Here is a 19,808-nt window from a genome sequence, read left to right on the forward strand (position 1 = left end):
TTTGTGCCAATGAAATATTGCTTATGGGGGTGGAGAAAAAATATTTTGAACAGCTGTGAATTTAAGATCTCTGCCTCTAAACCTCCTTAGGCCACAATGCTAAATTTTTTATAGCATTACTGTTAAAAATCATCAATATAGGTATCTTTGTTTATGTACAATTGCCTTTATGACTGTCACAGATACGTAGAAAATCCACAATTTAAATTCATAGTACTATAGCCTACAAACATTCGCAAACTATCTACATCTCAGATACACACATCACCAGTATAATCCTCCTTATTTCCAGGTTGGATCTCTCTCTGATGAGCGCCTACTCCAGGGGTGTCAAACTGGATTTCTCTGAGGGCCGGATCAGCATTGTAGTTTTTTGCAGGCTGGCAGGGCTGGGGGCAAGGAGCAGGGGTGGGGAAAGATAGGACCTTCCCTGTTTTTGGCTGGCAGAGTGCTGCTGGAGGCCAGGGTAGCCAAAAATGGACCATGTGGGGGCCAAGTGAGTCCTCCATGTGGCCAATTGGAGACCCTGCAAGTCTTCCTGGTGGCCTGTTTTGGCCAGCAGAGTGTTGCTGGAGGGTGAGGAGGACAAAAACAGGCTGCGTAGGGACTTCACGAGGCCTCCACGCAGCCCATTTTTGGCCAGCAGAGTGCTGCAGGAGGCCAGGGTGGCCAAAAACGGGCTGCGCAGGGGTCCTGTGAGGCCTCCCCGTGACCCATTTTGGCTGGCAGAGGCACTGTGGACCAGTCCTTTGGTATTTCCAGGCCGGCCCTGCAGGCCAGACTTAAGCACTCCACAGGCTGGATACAGCCTGCAGGCCTTGAGTTTGACACCCTGGCCTACTCATTGCTTCTTGTCCTTCATCTGGTGACATAGAGAATAAATTGGCACCCTATCCCTGTGCAGCCCTTTAGGTATTTGCTATCACATCACCTCTAGTTTTCTCTCCTTTGAGTTGAACATACCTCTTTCCTTTAGCTGTACTTTATAGGATTTAGCCTTCAGACCCCTAATCATATTCATTGTTCTTCTCTCTTTCTAGCACCTTAGCATCCTTTTTGTATTGTGACCAGAAGTGGACACTATATTCCAAATGGCCTTACCAGTGTGGTATACAGCAGTACTATCATTTACCTTGATCTTGATACTCTTGGTGCTCTGCTGTTGGTGGGTGATAGGCAGGTGGAAGAATTTGAAGTACTCTTGCTGTTGCAGTGTAGTGAGTTGCCAATTGCCTGAGTTTTGCTCATGTGGCAGCCATAACTGACAACCAGGTGTAAGTACTATTTGTTCCCTGTAACTTTGAATGGTCACTGAATGAATGATTGTTCAGCGAGGACTATCTATAAGTTAAGGAGCTACATTATTCCATAAATATAAATACAATATGTTTTTGTTCCATAACATATAAGAAAAACAAAATGATACTTTTCACAACCATGTGTATAACATAAAGTCATAAACTATACATTGATAAATTAGATGACTATCTGATTCCATGGTACATTAAATTCTTTCCCCTGATCCATAGCAGTATTATAATGGTAGTTTCTAAGATCATAATGATAAAAATGCAAATTAAGCATTTTTAGTAAGTAAAGTAAAGTAAAAACAGAACTTTTTCCATTTTGTAAGAACAAGATTTAAGAGATTCAGTGATAGAAAAATAAGTTGGTTTTAGTGCCACTTTTCGAAAAATACTGTTTGCCAAGTTCACTTGTTGGGACTGATAGTGATATAAAAATTAGTTTCGAATAGTTTGTCTTAATTTTAAGTTTCTGATGCTTAATTTGTAGTTTCTGTGTGTGGCATTTTAATGTTTGCAAGTGGCTTTCAATATTTAAACTAAGTGCAAAAAATAAATCAAAATATATCCACACTAACAAATGTGCTACTACAAATAATATGACTAAGAATGACATTAGAATAGCAGTTTACCTTTCTCAAAAATGAAATAATTCAAAAACAAACCTGGAATAAAGTTTTTCCAAATAAAACATTTTTATCTCATATAACTATAATTCTTTTCAAATTCTTGTTTCTTTAATTATCTATTTGCTCAAAAGAGATTTCTGACCACTGAAATCCCATATAGTTATTTAAAAAATATAATTTGGTTACTTCAATCATGTTTTATGATGAAAAAGCAAGATTAATAGAAAAACAAAGCTTTACCAATTGAATAATTGGATGCCTCTCAAAAATCCAGAAAACTGCAGAGTTATAGCTTCAAAACATGTGATATATGTTGTGCAGCTACATGTCATGAAACTATTTGATGTCTCATTATTCATAATTACATAATCTACAGTCCTGAAAAACCAGGCTGTATTTTTTTGCTTTCAGTTAGCATTGCTAGAAAAACAAACTGTTCCACCTTTCATTATAGAGACTCTGGAATTTACAGCAGAAATTGCTTAGTTAGAGACTGACTTAGTTTATGAGCTACTTGTGGTTAAGCTTCACAGGCCTTCCTACACACACAAGAGGAGAGAATGTACAACATCAGCATCTGTAATTAGAATGAAATATAAAAACTCTGGGCTGACCTAACTTTGCCTGAAAACTATGATCTGAAATTTTCTTTTGTTTCAAGCTTTGAGGCTTTCATTTTTCTACTATTTCTAAATTCAATAATTTCCAGAGCCTTGAATTTACAAGAACAGACTGGACAAGTACACAGATTACCTTGAACAATCATACAAATCAAAAATAAAATGTACAATTCTGTATAAATTACTTAATGGTTTTCAAAATACGATCAATGCATATCAGTATGTACATATCTTTAAGTTATTTTGTCTGTGTACATGTACATGTGTTTGTGTATTCATATTCCTCATCTCATGTAGGCTTAGGCTAAGAGTCTCCTACCTGTGGGCCGGGGCCCACTACTGGGCCACATGAGTGGTTGGCCAGTGCACTCACATGTGTGCACACCCATCCACACTTGTGCTAGCATCATGGTGAGCGTCGTGCATGTGCTTCTGGCCCCATTTGCATTGAACATGTGCTTATGGCGCCATTTGCATTGCATGCATGCTCACGGCTTCGTTCACACTTAATGACCTATAGTGATTTGCTTAACGATAACAACTGGAAGTGTTTGAATTTTCACTGGTAATCAAGGCAGTCATGTAATGTTGTGCTTTATGTTGCTTAGCAAGGGAAATTCTGGCACTTCCAGTTGCTGTCATTAAATAAGGACTATCTGTAGTTTATATTTCTTCAAATCTTGCTCAGTTCAGTTAAAAGATAGTTTAACCTTCCCCTCTTACCTTCTTATTCAGTTGTTCACAATGCTTAACTAAACACTGTGAGGAAGAATGTTTGCAATGACACCACATATTAATAAAGTAAGAAAAAGAATGGTGTGGTGAGTATTTCCATTTACACTGAGCATTTTGTGCAAGCATATGGGCATTCTTGATGAACTAAATATTTTTTCCCTTCCATTTTATTGTTTCCAATTCTCAGAGGCTCCCTGCAGTTTTCTTGGCAAGAATTAATATAAAGATCCTGCTTTTTAGTCTATAATAAATATACCAGGGAATAATCTCTGTAGTATTTTTCTTTTGTCTAGGTTTATCTGGATCACACACTTTATATGAAGATATTTATAGTTAATGGGAGAGATTCACCTTTGTGCACCTTTTTGAATTACATTTTGACCACATACACAAACTACAGAGGGAAGGGGAAATTTTATTTTCTATGAATTACTGGCAGAATGTTTCAATTTAAAAGAGAATTAAGTGAATTCCATTTTGGCAAGAATGGTTGTTTTCTAATAAAAGCAGCAACATAACTGTATCTTTCTCTATTTGTTTTGGGGTCCTTTCTCCAGATAGTTTTTACAATTATGTTTAGGCTGCAGACATATCAATATTTAGCTTGAAGCAAGCATAATGTAACAGGACTTCAAAGTAAGGGTTAGGTTTTAACGTTTAATTGAGTGCAGTCCAAAGCTGGTTAGATGATAAGCAGCAATATAAATGTTTTAAATTAATTAATACAATTAAATAAAATACATATGTGTTTTTAGATGACAGTGCTTCTGCTGCCAGTAGCATGGAGGTGACAGACCGCATAGCTTCACTTGAACAACGTGTTCAGATGCAAGAAGACGACATTCAGTTGCTCAAGTCCGCTCTGGCAGATGTCGTTAGGCGTTTAAATATTACTGAGGAGCAACAGGCCATGCAGAACAGGAAAGGACCTACCAAAGGTATTAACTTCCCATTCAAGTTCACCTGTATAAGTTACAATGAAAATATTTTAACCAGTTATTATGATGAGATAAACGGAATTATCTGAGAATATTTCTTGCATAATATTTTTTTGAGTTGCATAGTTATTGGTTTAATGTGAATATTGAATTTAATGTATACTTTTTAAAAAAGTTTCTAAGAAGTGTACCGAGATAAGTATTTTCCAAATTTCTAATCAGGTCTCAGGTTACTTTTCTGTTAAATTTAACTGGAATTCATTCTATTAATATTTCTGTTTTTTATGAATATTAGCTAATGTTCATCTGTCTGAATATTTTTGGTTGTGTTAATGAATGCAAAGAATGTAAGTTAAAGTATACCAATTTTTTTCTGTATTTTTGCAGTGTTATACTCTAAATATTTGTATTTCATGGCACAGAAAACAACACCTGACCTTTTTCATTATCTTGTATATCTAGTAAAACATCTAAACATTTTAACTGACATATTTTATGTACCTGGTGCTGTCCTACATTTTATTTTATAGGATTAGGAAGATTATTTGTTTCTCAAAATCTTTTTATACTTCCATATCAAGGATGAGCTATTTGACCATTTAACCAGTTTTTGCCACAGTCATGTAGCTGAAGTATATAGCAAACAACAAAGCATCAGTTGTGAAATTTCCTTACCTACTGCTCTGTATAAATTCCAATTTTCAGGGCTAGAAGGAATATGCTAAAGGCTCTGATGGGACTTTCTGAAAATCTGGCAAATGAGTGAATTTCTGTATTAATAAGATGCAAATAAATATTGTTTCTACCTTCTAGAACAGGAACAGCAGACACCAGGGAACAACAAGGTCAACCTGTCTAACATTAATTAATAGGAAACTTTAGAACTAGTAATAAATTTAGTATAGAATCTTGAAGAACGTGTCTTGTCAATCTAATCTTCACATTTTGGATTGGTTTATTTCTAACTAAATTCTGGAAATGTTATATATTGATACCAGCTATGCATTTAACAAGACATTCAAGAAATTTTGATTAGCAGGTTAATCAGATTTGAATTGAAGGTGAGATACTAGACACTTAGTTTGCAAATTATTCTCAAAAGATTGTGCTCAGTGATTTCATATAAAAATGATGTAGAGTGTTGAGTGGAAATACTAGGGATTCAGTCTTGGACTATATACTTCAGCATTTCTTACTAATAACATAGATGGAGAAGTTATCAGATTTGCAGATGATACAATTGGGTGGAATCATTAAGAGTTTAGAAAATTAAAAAATGAAATGGTCTCAATAAATCAAAGAAATGGTCTGAAAATAGCAAACCAACTTCTTAACAATGCTATGTTTTATCTTTTAAAAAAGAAAGAAATGTACAGATATAGAATGGAAGGTTCAGTCCTTATAAGGATCTTCCAAAAGTAATAAATTACAAATTGAATATATATATATATATATATCTCCAGTTGCCACAAGATAATTTTCTAAATAATGGGTTGTCATATTTCCACTTTATTCTGCAATAATCAGGTCTTACTTCAAGTATTGTGTGCACTTCTGAACTTGTAAATTTCAGCATTTATTTATTTGTTTGTTTGGTTATTTATTTATTTATTTATTTATTTATTTATTTTCATTTCACAGCAAGACCACTAGTTCAAACACTGCCTTTAAAGACTACTGTCAATAATGGAACTGTCTTACCAAAGAAATCTAGTGGTTCTCTACCTTCTCCATCAGGAACCAGGAAAGAAATTGTATCACCAGCAGCAAAAAGGTATTATCAAGTTGTTAATATACTGCTTATCTTCAGTTTTAAAATTACTGCATGTTTCTCTCTCTCTCAGTAATATTTTATATAAAGTAATAAGAGCTTCTGGCGCAGTGGTTAAAATGCAGTACTGCAAGCTACCTTTGCAGCCAACTGCCTACAGTTTGGTAGTTCAAATCCCACCAGGCTCAAGGTTGACTCAGCCTTCCATCCTTCCGAGGTGGGTAAAATGAGGACCCAGATTGTTGGGGGCAATATGCTGATACTGTAAACTGCTTAGAGAGGGCTGTAAAGCACTATAAAGTGGTATATAAGTCTAAGTGCTATTGCTATTTTCAGTCAATGGCTTAGTACCAATCTTAACTCATTTTCTGACTGTCTTCTAAAAAGTAATATAACAAACATAATTTTGTTAATAATTAATAAGAATCATTGTATTAATGAGATGATGTATTAGACTATTTTCAGATGTTTTATTTGTGTTTAATTCTTTCACTATCGAGTACCATAGAAAATATATTAATGTTGTTAGCATGGGAAAAGACTGTAAATACTTACATCCACTAATAGACCAGTAAAAAGGAGAGTGAAGGCCAGGGTACCCATAACTTTCTCATTATAATAAACTTACCTACTCTGAATTATTTACTTTTTCTTTTTTGGTTTTGTTATAACAAAAGGATTGGAAATTTTATTTTATTCACAGTGCTTTAATTATTTTTTTCCTCAATGTTTTTTATTTAAGTCGTTTTATACCTATTTTTTTTATTTCAAATAGTTTTACAAAAACATTTATACTGTATTTTATCAGATTTTGATAGGTAAAATTACAAGCCATTTTCAAGTTATAGCTGAAACCCATCAACAGCTCTTATTTTTGAGAATAATATTATCATACAGAATTTGGATTATTTATACTTCAGTTTCTTGGGAGGAAAAGCATGTTGGAACTGCAACTAAATTGTAAAAGAGTGATGTGTTCCTCGTTAACTGATAATATTGGCAGCATGAATATATTCAAATGTGATTGCCAGTTGAATCATTTAGGAGTGTATTCAGGTGACTTCAAGGCTCTAGGGAGAGCCTGACCCCTATTGGCCACTTTGGGGAGTGTAAGCATGCTCCCTTCCCTGAGATTCTGAGCAGTTTTCCATCTCGCCATGCTCTCTTCCAGTGATAACTTTTGTTTGCTAGAGATGTTTTGACTGCGGGTTTATGTTCTTTTAAACTCTTTTAAAGCAATCCGAACAGATTGCTGTACAGTGGAATAGGTGAGCAAAAGTGCTTATCTCATTTAACTGGGCAGCTCACTCTGCCTGGTACCCAGCAACTGATCTGTGGATGATAGTGGAGTAGAACATGCTATATAAAGAGAACCACATCTGTTTTATGAACCCCTGTCCCAGTTTCTACTTCAGATAACATATCATAGTAAGATCTGCCTTCAGTTTTGCTAGAAAGATATAGCTAACCTTTTTGAATGTGTCATTTATTAGCAAAGAATGCATTTTAGACTTGTATCACATAGCTACATGCATTCTATACTAGTGTCCATCTCCCCAAAGTTTATAAAAAAATAGTATCTGTGACTAATACTAATTCCACAAATCGATTTGCAGATTTTTCGGTTTCTACTAATTGAGGAAATGGCAAACATCTATGTTGTGCAGTAACCATTATTTCATGATAGTAGTAAGTTATGTTCATTTTTCACCCTGTCTAGGAGCTTCTAATATCTCACTAGATATTCCCAACAAATTTGTTTACTGTTACAATAATCAAGATGATGAATTTTAATGACAGCATCAAATATGCATTGGTGCAATGAAAACAAGGAAAATTGACAGTAATTACAGATATATTTCAGACTTCTTAGGCATGCTGTAATTTAATATAGCAATCACTTCTACGCAGTGTTGTCCAGTATTGGATGAAACAAGTTTGTGCAACTTAATTCCTTTATACATGTGCATATTCATATACAGTAGTATAAAATTAAGAATGCACCTTCTGTCCTGTCCTGTATGTGAATGGGACAGAGAGAAAGAAAGCGGGGAAGAGATGTTAAATTACTGCATCCGTACTCTCTCAGTATCATAATAAAGAAGGGAACAAGTTAGCCTATACTACCTCCAGCATGTCCAAATTCAGGGGTGTGCTCTTAGGCCTTAAAGTGATTAGGTTTTGCCTCAGTTTTTGTAGAACTGCGCATATGGCCAAATCCATCATTTCCCATTTATAAGTAAAGGAACGCAAACAAATTGCATATGTGCTGGATTTTTTTTTTTTTTGTGTAAATTGGGTCAAAGAGAAAAAAAAATAAAGGAATAAAGGTTTGGCTACTAAAATAAAAGTCAGCGAAATAATTTCACTCTTTATGAAGAGAATAACTTACATTTTATTTTTATTTTATTTTATTTGGAAATTTATATTGCCACCTAGTCTCACATGTGTTAACTTTAAATAAAGACTTGTATGGGTGTATCAGTATCAGTCTTCATTACAGTTACAAAAATAATAATAAAATAGCTATTATGATTATATCTATTTTTATTCTTCTATTTATTTAGGTTCAGTATCTTATTATATAAAAACTTCTAAAGCTATATCAGATGTGTGATTGCCTAGTAATCAACATTAACTCAAGGTGGGATAGGTTTTTCATGGTTTAAGAAATATTGTTCTTTAAAATATGTCTCTCTCCTGTTGAAACTTTTTAAGCATCTTTCTACTGCATATGATTGCCCTCCATTGTATCGTATTATCACATTATTTCCAGTAGTCTGTTCTCGGTAACAATGAGCACAGAGGATTGGTTTAATGTATCGATGACATATTGTAAATTTTAAAAAATGTCTGGTATTCCAGATTATATACAATAATTCATTGTTTGTGGGTCTCTTTTTGTAAAAAACATACGTTATTACCATGCTATTGTCTAACAGAAGTTTCTGTTGTACCTGTTGAAGGGTTGTATTGTTTTAAATTAAGGATCAGTAACCTGCAGCCTCCCCCTTTTTCTTTCATATTCTTTCTTATTCAACATTACTTCTGTTACTGAAAATTAATCACATGGTTTCCTACCATTTGAGACAAAAATATAAAAATATAAGTGCTAAAATAAAATTAACTTCATTTTTTAAAAGTCAGTCCCTCACTTACCCAAAACCTGAGAAAAAATCGAAGATTCTAGGTCTGTTAATGTTCAGGTAGTCCTCAACTTACAACAGTTCATTTAGTGACCATTTAAAGTTACAACAGCACTGAAAAAAGTGACTTTTGACCATTTTTCACACTTACAATTGTTGCCACATCTCCATGATCATGTGATCAAAATTTGGATGCTTGACAACTGACTCACATTTATGACATTTGCGGTGCCCCAGATCATGTGATCACCTTTTGCAATCTTACGACAAGAAAAGTCAATGGGGAAGCCAGATTCACTTAACTAGTTTAATGTTTAACTAATTAATGTTAAATTTAACTAACTAATGTTACTAATTTAACAATTGCAGAGATTTACTTAACAACTGTAGTAGGAAGGGTCATAAAATGGGGCAAAACTCACTTAACTGTCTCACTTAGCAACACAAACCTTGGGCTCAACTGTGGTCATAAATTGAGGACTACCTGTAAATGATATAGATTCTCTTGCTGAAGGTCATGGAAAATTTTTGGTCACACAATCCAACCTACCTCATAGGATTGTTATTGTGCGGAAAAATACTAGGTATGTTGCCTTGAGCTCCTGAATAAAAGGCAGAATACCTTTTATTATCATAAAAATACATCCTTGTTTGCCTATTCTACAGTATATTCTGCTCTCCAAAATGTTAAGTGGTCACCAGCCCTCAAGACTCCGCACTTTAAATTTTTTAAAAATCTGATATGTTTACTATATGCATACCTATGGTAGTTTTCATAATCTTCAGTATCTCATTCAAAACACTGTCAGGAATTCCTATCTTGCATTATCAAGATAGATATAAATGTTCTTTGTTCTTACATTTTGATTTACTGCATTCACTATTCTTTTTGCTTATGAACACCTTATCCATGGATTAAACAGGTCTGTGAGTCTATTCAGTGCACGCAAAATAAAAACTATTCCAAGGTGAGGGATTTTTATTAATATTGCAACATATATGTAATACCTTTATCCCATATTTCTTAATGAAATCAGCTTTTTCATTATTTGGCAGTGGCTAAAAAATCATAGTGCAAAAGGGAAAAATAGTTGAAGTAAATTATCATACATCCCTCTGAGAATAATTTTATATTTAGAAGGGCTTAATTTTATTTCCTTTGTTGCTACACTAATATTTGCTTGGCACGCTGATTAGCAACTTAATTAACTATTGAGTTGGATGGTATGTTAATTAAGTGGGCACAGTCAAAAATCATGCTTAAACATGATTTCACCTGTGTTTCCTTATCAAAGGAAGAGTTTCAAGCAAAGTACAAGACAAATGTAAATTTCTTGTCTTAGAAAATGAAAATCAAATGTACAGTAGAATGTGAGTTGCTTTGTAATACTATGTGCAAAAAACATATTGGCATTATGTAGCTCTTTTGCATCCTCAAGAAGTCAACAAGCAGAATTTTTAGGCTGATATTGCTTTACCATTTACATTGGAAAATATATTAGAGAGTTCAAAGATCTGCTTGACAAATTTTACAAATTTGAAATAAAATTACTAATTTAAACCAACTAAAACCCTCTTTTTAATGAAATATTGTATATTATCTGCTATCCATTTCCAACAGGTCTAATTGCATGGAATAGCTTATAGCTTTTGAGTCAGACATTTAAAGTTGTCCAGTGATGCTATCTTGACATCCACCCATTTTAGTTTATCTGAATTTGTCAAAAGGGGATCATTGTGGACATTGATTAGTTCAAGATTTTTCAGATTTGTTTTAGGCCTAGTTTAGGAACAGAATTACTTGTGATTGGTTTGATTATTTTTTTGTTGATTCTATCTAATGTCTGACAATTTTTTGGTGTGGTCTGAAAAATAACATTGGGTAATTAGGCTGTAGATGCCACAAAGCATTATTTAGTCCTCATTGCTATTAACTACTATATGAAATGGCTGTCATTGGTTATCTATGGATCTGCGGCATTATGTCATCGATAAACTGAGGATATTTTGCTCTTTGACTATAACATTTGAACAAAGAGAGGATGTGCACATTCTGGGTGGATGAGGGCTAATAACCTGAGATGGAATATGAATAAAGGCAGTTTTCAATGTACAACCACAGTTGAGCTCTAAATTTCCATTGCTAAGCAAAGCAGTTGTTAAGAGAGTCACGCCACATTTTATGAGTATTTTGCTAAGGTTGTTAAGTGAATTACTGCAGTTAAATGAACCATGTGCTTGTTAAGAGAATCTGGCTTCCTCTATTGACTTTGCTTGTCAGAAGCTCCTAGAAAGGGAGATCCCAGGACCCTGGGGTTCTGCAACCATCATAAATCCATGCTGTTTGCCAAGCACCTAATTTTGATCACGTGACTGTGGGGATGCTACAATGGTCATATGAGTGAGAACTGGTCATAAGTCATATTTTTAAGTGCTGTGGTAACTTCAAACGATTAGTAAACGAATGCTTGTAAATCTACTTCTAAGTTGGAGACCTTATGGTATGTGATTTCTGGTGTGGTAATTGTGAGTTTCACTGTTTTAAAACAGTTTACATTTTCTTAGAATAGAAATTTGAAATTGCTCCTATGACTATTATTGTCACCGGAGGCTCAAGTGACTAGTGCCAAAGGTTGACCATTATTAGCCTCATTGATACGTCAAGTAAACACTTTTTGTTCCCGTACATACTATAATGTTCAGACTACTGGAATGCATTCAGTACTGTACAGGGCTAACTCTGCTATTGGCCTTAAAGGTACAGTTAGTTTGGACTTTTATTGTCAATTTGCTGTGTGGAGGACCTACCCATGCATATGTTATATTTCTGGATAACTTTGTACTAAGAATCTCTGTTCTTCTCTATTAATAATAAGAATCAGAATATGATTTAAATATCTGGTCCACATAAATCAGTTTTCTTACTATATTATTTTATTCTTCTGGAACTTAATTTATGTTGAAAGTCTTTTAATCTATCTTACTCCTCTTCAATTTGAAATTACAGATTAGTAATTTCAGTTTAAGAGAGATGTATTTACTTAAAAGATTTGTATGGATGCCATCTTAAACACAACTCTGAGTGGCTCACAATAATAAATCATAAACCATGAAGCCATGAACCACAATGCCAAGGAACAAAAACCTGTTGCCTCAATTATCTCTTGGATGTCCTAAAGCCAGCTCCAGTTATTCTCATTCTACCCTAGCAGCTGGGTAAAAAGCTAGCTCTGGTGGGGGCTCCTGAATTACCAGGATAATTGTTTGGGAGGTGTACTTTGAAAGAGTTCAGCATATACAGGCTAATGATTGTGTCTTTAATCAGTATTATTGTTTTATATTAGCACTATTAAAAGAACCAACTCAGCTGAAGGTGTTTCTCCTGGTGGTCGGAGGGAAAGTTATGGAGATTCCAAAGGCAATCGTAATCGAGCTGGATCCACAAGCAGTTCATCTAGTGGTAAAAAGAACAGTGATTGGTATGAAAAGCAGAATTTCTAAACTACATTTATTTGGGGCTCAGGAGGTTAAGAGAAGATATTTTTTTCATTGTGGTCTTTGTAATTTAGGCCTCCTAGAATTTCAATATTGTTTGGTGGGAGCCCTACTCCATTGCATGACTTTCATGGAATTCCTTCAACTTGTTTTAAACCATCATAGCTCTATTAACTACAGTAAATATGTTTATATGCATAGATCATGATCTTAGATTAACAATGTTAAAATTAACTATTTTGATTCTACCCTATCAACTCTTCCAAATTCTAGAGTTGACTATAAGTGACTATAAGTCACTTTAATGGCAAGATTCCCCTTTTCTCTGGTTCAGTTAGATGTAATGGCAACTGGCCTTGATCTAGCAAGTAATCCTTTGAAGAAGAAAAAATCTTCTGTTCTCTTCAGTCCATGATGGGTGTTCTATGATAAGTAAATTAAGATCCTGTGCCTTTTTCTTGAACTGCCAAACTTTCAGATTTTTAAGAGACTATTATTATCCCTTATTACAACGAAGAATGTTCCCATTATCCCTGCTCTGTTTGTTTCTTGAACTGGTCTATGTCAAAGTTCTACTAATTCAGGCTCCCACCAAAGAATACTGTAAACTCTAGAAAGTTCTAAACAGGTTCTACAAGGGCATATAGCCCATAAAAATTCTCAAGTGACTATTTGAAGACCTTGCAAGTAAGTAAACAAACATGTTGTGGAGGAATTTAAAGGAGAAAAAAAATGAAATGCTCATATAATGAATATTTCAGTTATGAGATAAAAATAGATGTAAAATGGATGTGGAGCCAGTGTTGGACCTAAAATGAAGCACTGTGTAGGACTGGGGTGTCAAACTCAAGGCCCGGAGACCAGATCCGGCCCACAGGGTGCTTAGATCTGGCCTGCCGGGCCATCCTGAAAACAAAGGACTGGCCCACAGTGCCTCTGTGCTCTGTTTTCACTGGCAGAGGGTTTGCAGGAGGCCATTGCAGCCAAAACCAGAGCTTGCTAGGGCTGCGGGTGGCCCTCCCAAGCTCAGTTTTTGCTGGCAGAGTGTTGCAAGGCACCATTGCACCTGAAAATGGAGCTCGGGAACCTGATTTTGCTGGTAGAGCACTCAGGCCACCACAGGCACCCCCGACACAAGTGGCATCGAGCTGGTCATGCCTACCCTGGCCCCTGAGGTCAAATAGAACCCTCAATAAAATCGAGTTTGACAGCCCAGGTCTAGTGTAGAATATAAAAGTGGATATTAATTAATTCAAGTATTTCTTGAATGGAAGAAATTCCCATGTTTCTCATAAAATAAGGCCGGGTCTTTTTTTTTTTTTTTTGAGTCCCGAAAAAACGGCTGGGACATCTTTTTTGGGGTGACTTAATTTCCTCCCCCAGGCACACCCCCACCTACAGCGCCCCATGTGCACTCACCTCTCCACGAGACCGCTTCTATCGGCCGATGGAAGCTCCCCAAAGGCAGAGTCACCAGCCATTTCTGTCGGCCGGTAGAAGCAGCCTCGGGGCGAGTGCTCATGCGTACTCCCCTTGCCACAAAGCAGTTTCTATTGGCCGATGGAAGCTCCCCAAAGGCAGAGTCACCAGTCATTTCTATCGGCCGGTAGAAGCAGCCTCGGGGCAAGCACTCACATGCACTCCCCTCACCACGAAGCAGTTTCGATCGGCCAATGGAAGCTCCCCAAAGGCAGAGTCACCAGCCACTTCTATGGGCACAAAGCAGTTTCTATTGGCCGATGGAAGCTCCCCAAAGGCTCTGCTCAATAGTCAGAGATGGGGGGGGGCAGAACTGGTCCTTGAATTCCCAGAGCACACCTGGGGAGGGGCTTGTCTAGGCTGGAAGCTAAGCAGGATTGGAGCTGGGATGGGGTCCCCAGAGGAGGATTTCCAAGGCTGGAGAGAGAAGTTTAAAAGAGCGGGACAGAAGAAGACAACAGCTTCTTTAGCGACCTTCCTGCAATACAAGTGGTTGCAGTGGGAAATTGGGGGCAGGGGAAATAGGACTAACTGAGGGGACGAAGAAGAGCAGCTGGCTCGGGAAGCAGAAATGCAGCGGGAATCTTGGGTCGTCTGATATTTACTCTGACAACAGCATATGTACGCGATTGAGTTTGCACTTGGGAACCTGATGCATAGCCACGCCTCACCCCAAAGCTGCTAGTGACTCTGCCTTTGTGGACTTTCCATCGGCCGACAGAAACGGCTGGTGATTTTGCCTTTGGGAGCTTCCATTGGCCTATAGAAACTGCTTTGTGGCATGGGGAGTGCGTGTGAGCGCTCGTCCCGAGGCTGCTTCCATGGCCAATAGAAACGGCTGGTGACTCTGTCTTTGGGGAGCTTCTATCGGCTGATAGAAATGGCCTCGTGGTGAGGGGAGTACGTGTGAGCGCTTGCCCCGAGGCCGCTTCTCCCGGCCGATAGAAGTGGCTAGTGACTCTGCCTTTGGGGAGCTTCCATCGGCCAATAGAAACGGCTGGTGACTCTGTCTTTGGGGAGCTTCCATCGGCTGATAGAAATGGCCTCGTGGCGAGGGGCGTGCGCATAAGCGCTCGCCCCAAGGCCGCTTCTACCAGCTGATAGAAACAGTTGGTGACTCTGCCTTCGGGGAGCTTTTATCAGCAGATGTTCTATCGGTAGTAGATCAGGGTATTCTAGTTGAGGCTACCTGCAGGGCTCTTCTGAAGGCAAGTTTTCTCCCCCCTTCCCCCCCATTTCTCTTCACCTCATGTAGTTCTAACAAACAATGTGAGAAATGGTAGGGAAACGCATGGTTTAAATAGGCCTAAATTTTGGGGGCGGGACTTAATTTCACCTCATGCCTAGAAATCATGCTGGGCTTTCCTATTGGTGGAGGCCGTATTGTTGGAGAAACACGGTACTACAGTGCAACAAGAATTGGTCGGAAGTTTAAAATAGTCAGGGTAAGAGAATCTAAAAATACAAGCAAGTTTTAGAATGTTGAATCAGAGTTACAGTGATATACAGTGGAACACCATATAGTTCCAAACAGTCTTTAAGGATTCACCTAAAGACCACTTGGAACTATAATTGGACCAAAATGTGGCAGTCTGCATATTTATTAGCAATTAACAATAGGAGCACATAAAGCTGTTTGTGTCTTGGCTCCTGAGTAATTGCAAGACTATGTACTTCAACTAGCATTGGTATACTATAACCCAGGAGTCTTCAAACTTGGCAAGTTTAAGACTTCTGGACTTCAACTCCCAGAATTCCTCCATGTCAGCTCAGGAATTCTGGGAGTTGAAGTCCACAAGTCTTAAATTTGCCAAGTTTGAAGACCCTTGCTATAGCCTATTAAAACATCTAGGGAAAAAGTTATTTATTAAAGTCTCATGTTTTCAAGAATTTTGGGGTTCTGAAGCCAGTTGGTTCTATCTTCTGTAGTAATAGGGATGCTTTAGAACAGCCTCATGACAGGTACCAGATTAGAGTTTTCAGGAAAATATTGAAAATCAAACTGTCTTGGAGATTATTTTCTTACGTTATACAAGATGCCATCTCTTTCCCCCCTTTTTTGGAAGAAAGGGAAAAAGTTATTGTTCATTATTATTTTTTGTTTCAGGTTTTAATTAGATTGTGGATATTGTAACTTTTTATAGCTTCTGTCAGCCTCTAAAAGTCATTTGACTACAGCAGAGTAGAAATTAGATATATTAATTTAAGAGAGAGACTTAGAATGAATGATGATATCAAAGGAGAAGAATTAATCAAAAGTACAAGGGGTATTCAGGGACAGGATGTTTGGAAGGAAGGATGTATGGGTTCAATGTTATATAAAATAATATTTCTTGATTGTTTTTACAGCAAACCCAAGGAACCAATGTTCAGTGCAGGTAATTGTTTTCTTTTCTTTATTGTTTCATAAAAATATATAACTTTTGTTCTAATAAAGAATATGAATATTTGAAAGACTTCCTCTAGGTCATTGGTTAGCAGAATTATTATACTTTGGTTCCTAAATCATAGCCTAGATTTCATTGTAGTGATTACTGAATTGCAGTAAAGTTCACATTTTAACAAACTACTTTTCCATAAAGTTTATAAACTTAAATTTTTATTTGCTATTTATATTGCTACCATCTTAAAAGAAGTCAATATTTTATTCAATAATTTTAATATTTGTCAGTCTTTCCCTCAGAATAATATGTCATTTCCTTAATAGAAAGCTGCAGTTCCAAATATAATAAACCTGGGTTAATGGAACACAATTGCTGTGTTCATGCAGCATACCAAACGTATATGTTTTATCTCAAAGACTTTGTTGACTATGGATTTCCACTACATAGTAGCAATATAAGAATTGATCAAACAGGGTATTCTATGGCTGACACTGCACAATCCTGTGCGAACAGTTCACACTGGATAGTTTATACACACTGTAGTACCCTGTCAGTATAATCCATACAATCAGTAGAGTACCAATACTGTAAGTCAGGAGAGCTATTTTTAAGAGGACAGACAGAGTACGTTGTTTTAGAAGAAGCAGTTCTATTTAATTATGAAATTGCAAGATCTAGTTGTACACATTGCCAGTCAGAGTTCATTGTCACTTCATTGTAAATACTACCAGTTCACTTGTTAAATTATCAATAATAATATGGATCAAGATTATGATTTTAAAGATAGTGCTTAAATTGGATGTGTAAAATGTTCCTTGCATAATATAAATCCTCATATATCCGTGTCTGTTTTAAAGTCAGTATATGCAGAACAGAACTGATGGGAAGGAGTGGAGGTGCTAGAGTGGGCCTCTTGAATTTCCCTGTTAAACACCATTTTTGCATTTTTAAATCCTATCCCATCAAGAATTGACCCCAGAATTAGAAATTAGCCAATGTGGAAGAGTACTCTGAGGACAGAATTGGCAGGGAGGAATGTGGTGTTAAAACAGGTTTTCTCTCATCTGCTCTTTTATTTTCCCTGTAAATATCTTCCCCCAATTTCTGATAACCTTGGCAATATGGGCTAAGAACATGTGTTTGACAAAACAATATTTCAGTTTGGCTTTCGAATAAAAACATTCAGAGAAAGCTATCAGTTCATTTGAAGTGTTCTGGACTATATAAAATATTAGAATTTTTAAAAGGATATCAAATTACAGAACAACTATTATTTTTACAAGGAAATCCCAATTTATTTTTTATTTTTTATCATGTAGGTCTCTTTTATAGTTGATTATACAATGGCTTGGACAGAATGCCAAACCTTAATTTGTATCACCTGAACCAATACTATTCCAGTGAACAGCAGTAAAACAAAATTTGGGACATTATTTTTTCCTCTTCAGTCAGCTTTTTGAGATTGTATATTTGGATTGTGAAAGATATTGGAAGCTACAGAAACTACACAAAATTACATATGTACTTGGATTTTTCGTACTCATACAAATGCAAATTAGGGACATATTATATTATCTGCATTGATCATAAAATACAGCTGGGTACTCCACAGAGCAGGGATGTAGATAAGCCTGACTGTTCTTGAATGCATCTTTATCTAGCACTTCTATCTCTGTCTCTGTAACCACAAGGGAAGCGCCGTGTGACACGTTGTAAAGGTAGGTAGACCTTGCTTCTAAAATTTCATAGCTCTCTAAACAAGCCTATTAACAGGGCCAAGCAGTTTGAACCTGTAAAAGGCAGTTTATGCCTTGTGTGTCTATAATATTATTAAACAATTTTCCTTTTTTTCTTAGCCAGCTTCTTGCAGAGCATCTACTGACTTGTAAATCTTGTAGAACTGAATGTTAATGGATGTTTATATAGGTTCCTTGGTTAAATAAATGGCCAAGAAAAAGGCCCAAATGTTAAAGAGAGCTTATATAACATCCCATAATCGTCTGTAATAATAGTTGCTTTGCAGTTTGGCTGAAAACAGTGATAGTGCCTGTAAATAGCATCTAACATGTGCCTAAATCAACATTTTACTTTAGATTGAATTGCAGTGTTTATTCACTATCTAAATTACCTTATGTGAGTGATAGATTTAACTTATGACACCAGTAAGAAAGTTGAAGTGAATAACGCATATTTCTGTATTTTACATATTATGTAAATATTTAAATGGTGTTTATGTAATATTGGAAATGCCTGGTAATAATTAACATATAACAATATAGTAATGCATACATATTATGCATTTCCATTGTGAAGACTAAATGAATTTGTACTGCAGTTATATAAATGGTTTATTCCTAATGCCTCCTTTATAAATATATTCTTAACTTTGTAAAATTATATCTTAATTATTAATTTTTATGGTACTCCATATTCTAAATATGCCATGTGCTGCTTTAATTTTTCAGTCTTTTATGGGTAAATTAAGGTGGTGTTTTAGGATTACCACAAGCAGTTAGTATTATCTCTTCAGAGCTCTTTACACCTATTGTACGTAGTTCACCATGTTTCATTCAGCAGTTGTCTCTTTAACTTTGTATTCAGTGGCTTAATCTCTGTAAATCTATATGTCTTATTATGTCTAAGATGCTTACTATATGTTTTTCTTTCTATCTGATATGGGACATGCCACTTTTTAGATCAGTCTGCCTATTGTCAGAGGGTGGTCTGGAAAGCATGTGTAGCAAAATCTTAATCCATCCCTGGAATTAGTAGCATGGTTGGTTTAAGTTAATAATAGGTTTTATAGAATTGTTTTTACATAAATCAACCTGATCTTGAACAATATACCAGAACAATGCCTTTGGCAATACAGTATAATTTCATATGTTGTGATTGCTTTGTGTATTGATTCCTTTATGGTTTTACTATGTTTTCATGCTATTTGCATGAAAATGCAATTTCTTACATTTTTTCAGGACTTAGGTGTTATTAGAAAAAAATTAACTTAAGCAGACATAAAGCATAAAACAGTAACACTGTGGGAAAAATTAAAGTTCAATCTTAAATGAAATGGTTTTTGAAAACATATATCCCTGACAATCAGGAAAAATCATATATTTATTCTGTACCTTTCTTTTTCTTTTCATGTGTCAATTCTAACCATTTCTCTTATTAGCTTTAAAACTTAAAATTCAATTGTGGTTTTTATCTATGAGATTCTGTATTAATCATATTTTTTAAGATAAAACCCTGAACATTAATTATGATTTGAATTGAAATAAATTAGCATTGAATTTTGGTTAAAGAC

General features: G+C 35.8%; 1 protein-coding gene across 6 annotated transcripts in view; it reads left to right on the forward strand.

Annotated features, from left to right (window-relative positions):
• Positions 1 to 19,808, forward strand: part of EML1 (EMAP like 1) — a 149,232-nt gene that overhangs the window by 98,265 nt on the left and 31,159 nt on the right. For 3 of the 6 annotated variants that reach the window (XM_087952155.1, XM_087952151.1, XM_087952153.1), the window contains exons 2-6: positions 4,044 to 4,226; positions 5,868 to 6,000; positions 12,488 to 12,622; positions 16,467 to 16,495; positions 18,193 to 18,219. In XM_087952155.1, the coding sequence (XP_087808281.1) occupies positions 4,044 to 4,226; positions 5,868 to 6,000; positions 12,488 to 12,622; positions 16,467 to 16,495; positions 18,193 to 18,219 (507 nt within the window). The remainder of the gene's footprint in view (positions 1 to 4,043; positions 4,227 to 5,867; positions 6,001 to 12,487; positions 12,623 to 16,466; positions 16,496 to 18,192; positions 18,220 to 19,808) is intronic. The other 3 variants (XM_087952156.1, XM_087952152.1, XM_087952154.1) reach the window with 1 other exon arrangement.

The sequence above is a fragment of the Notechis scutatus genome, chromosome 1, assembly GCF_049901735.1.
Source record: "Notechis scutatus isolate UNSWTSFEM ecotype Mainland chromosome 1, rNotScu1.2, whole genome shotgun sequence".
Taxonomy (NCBI): Eukaryota; Metazoa; Chordata; class Lepidosauria; order Squamata; family Elapidae; genus Notechis; species Notechis scutatus.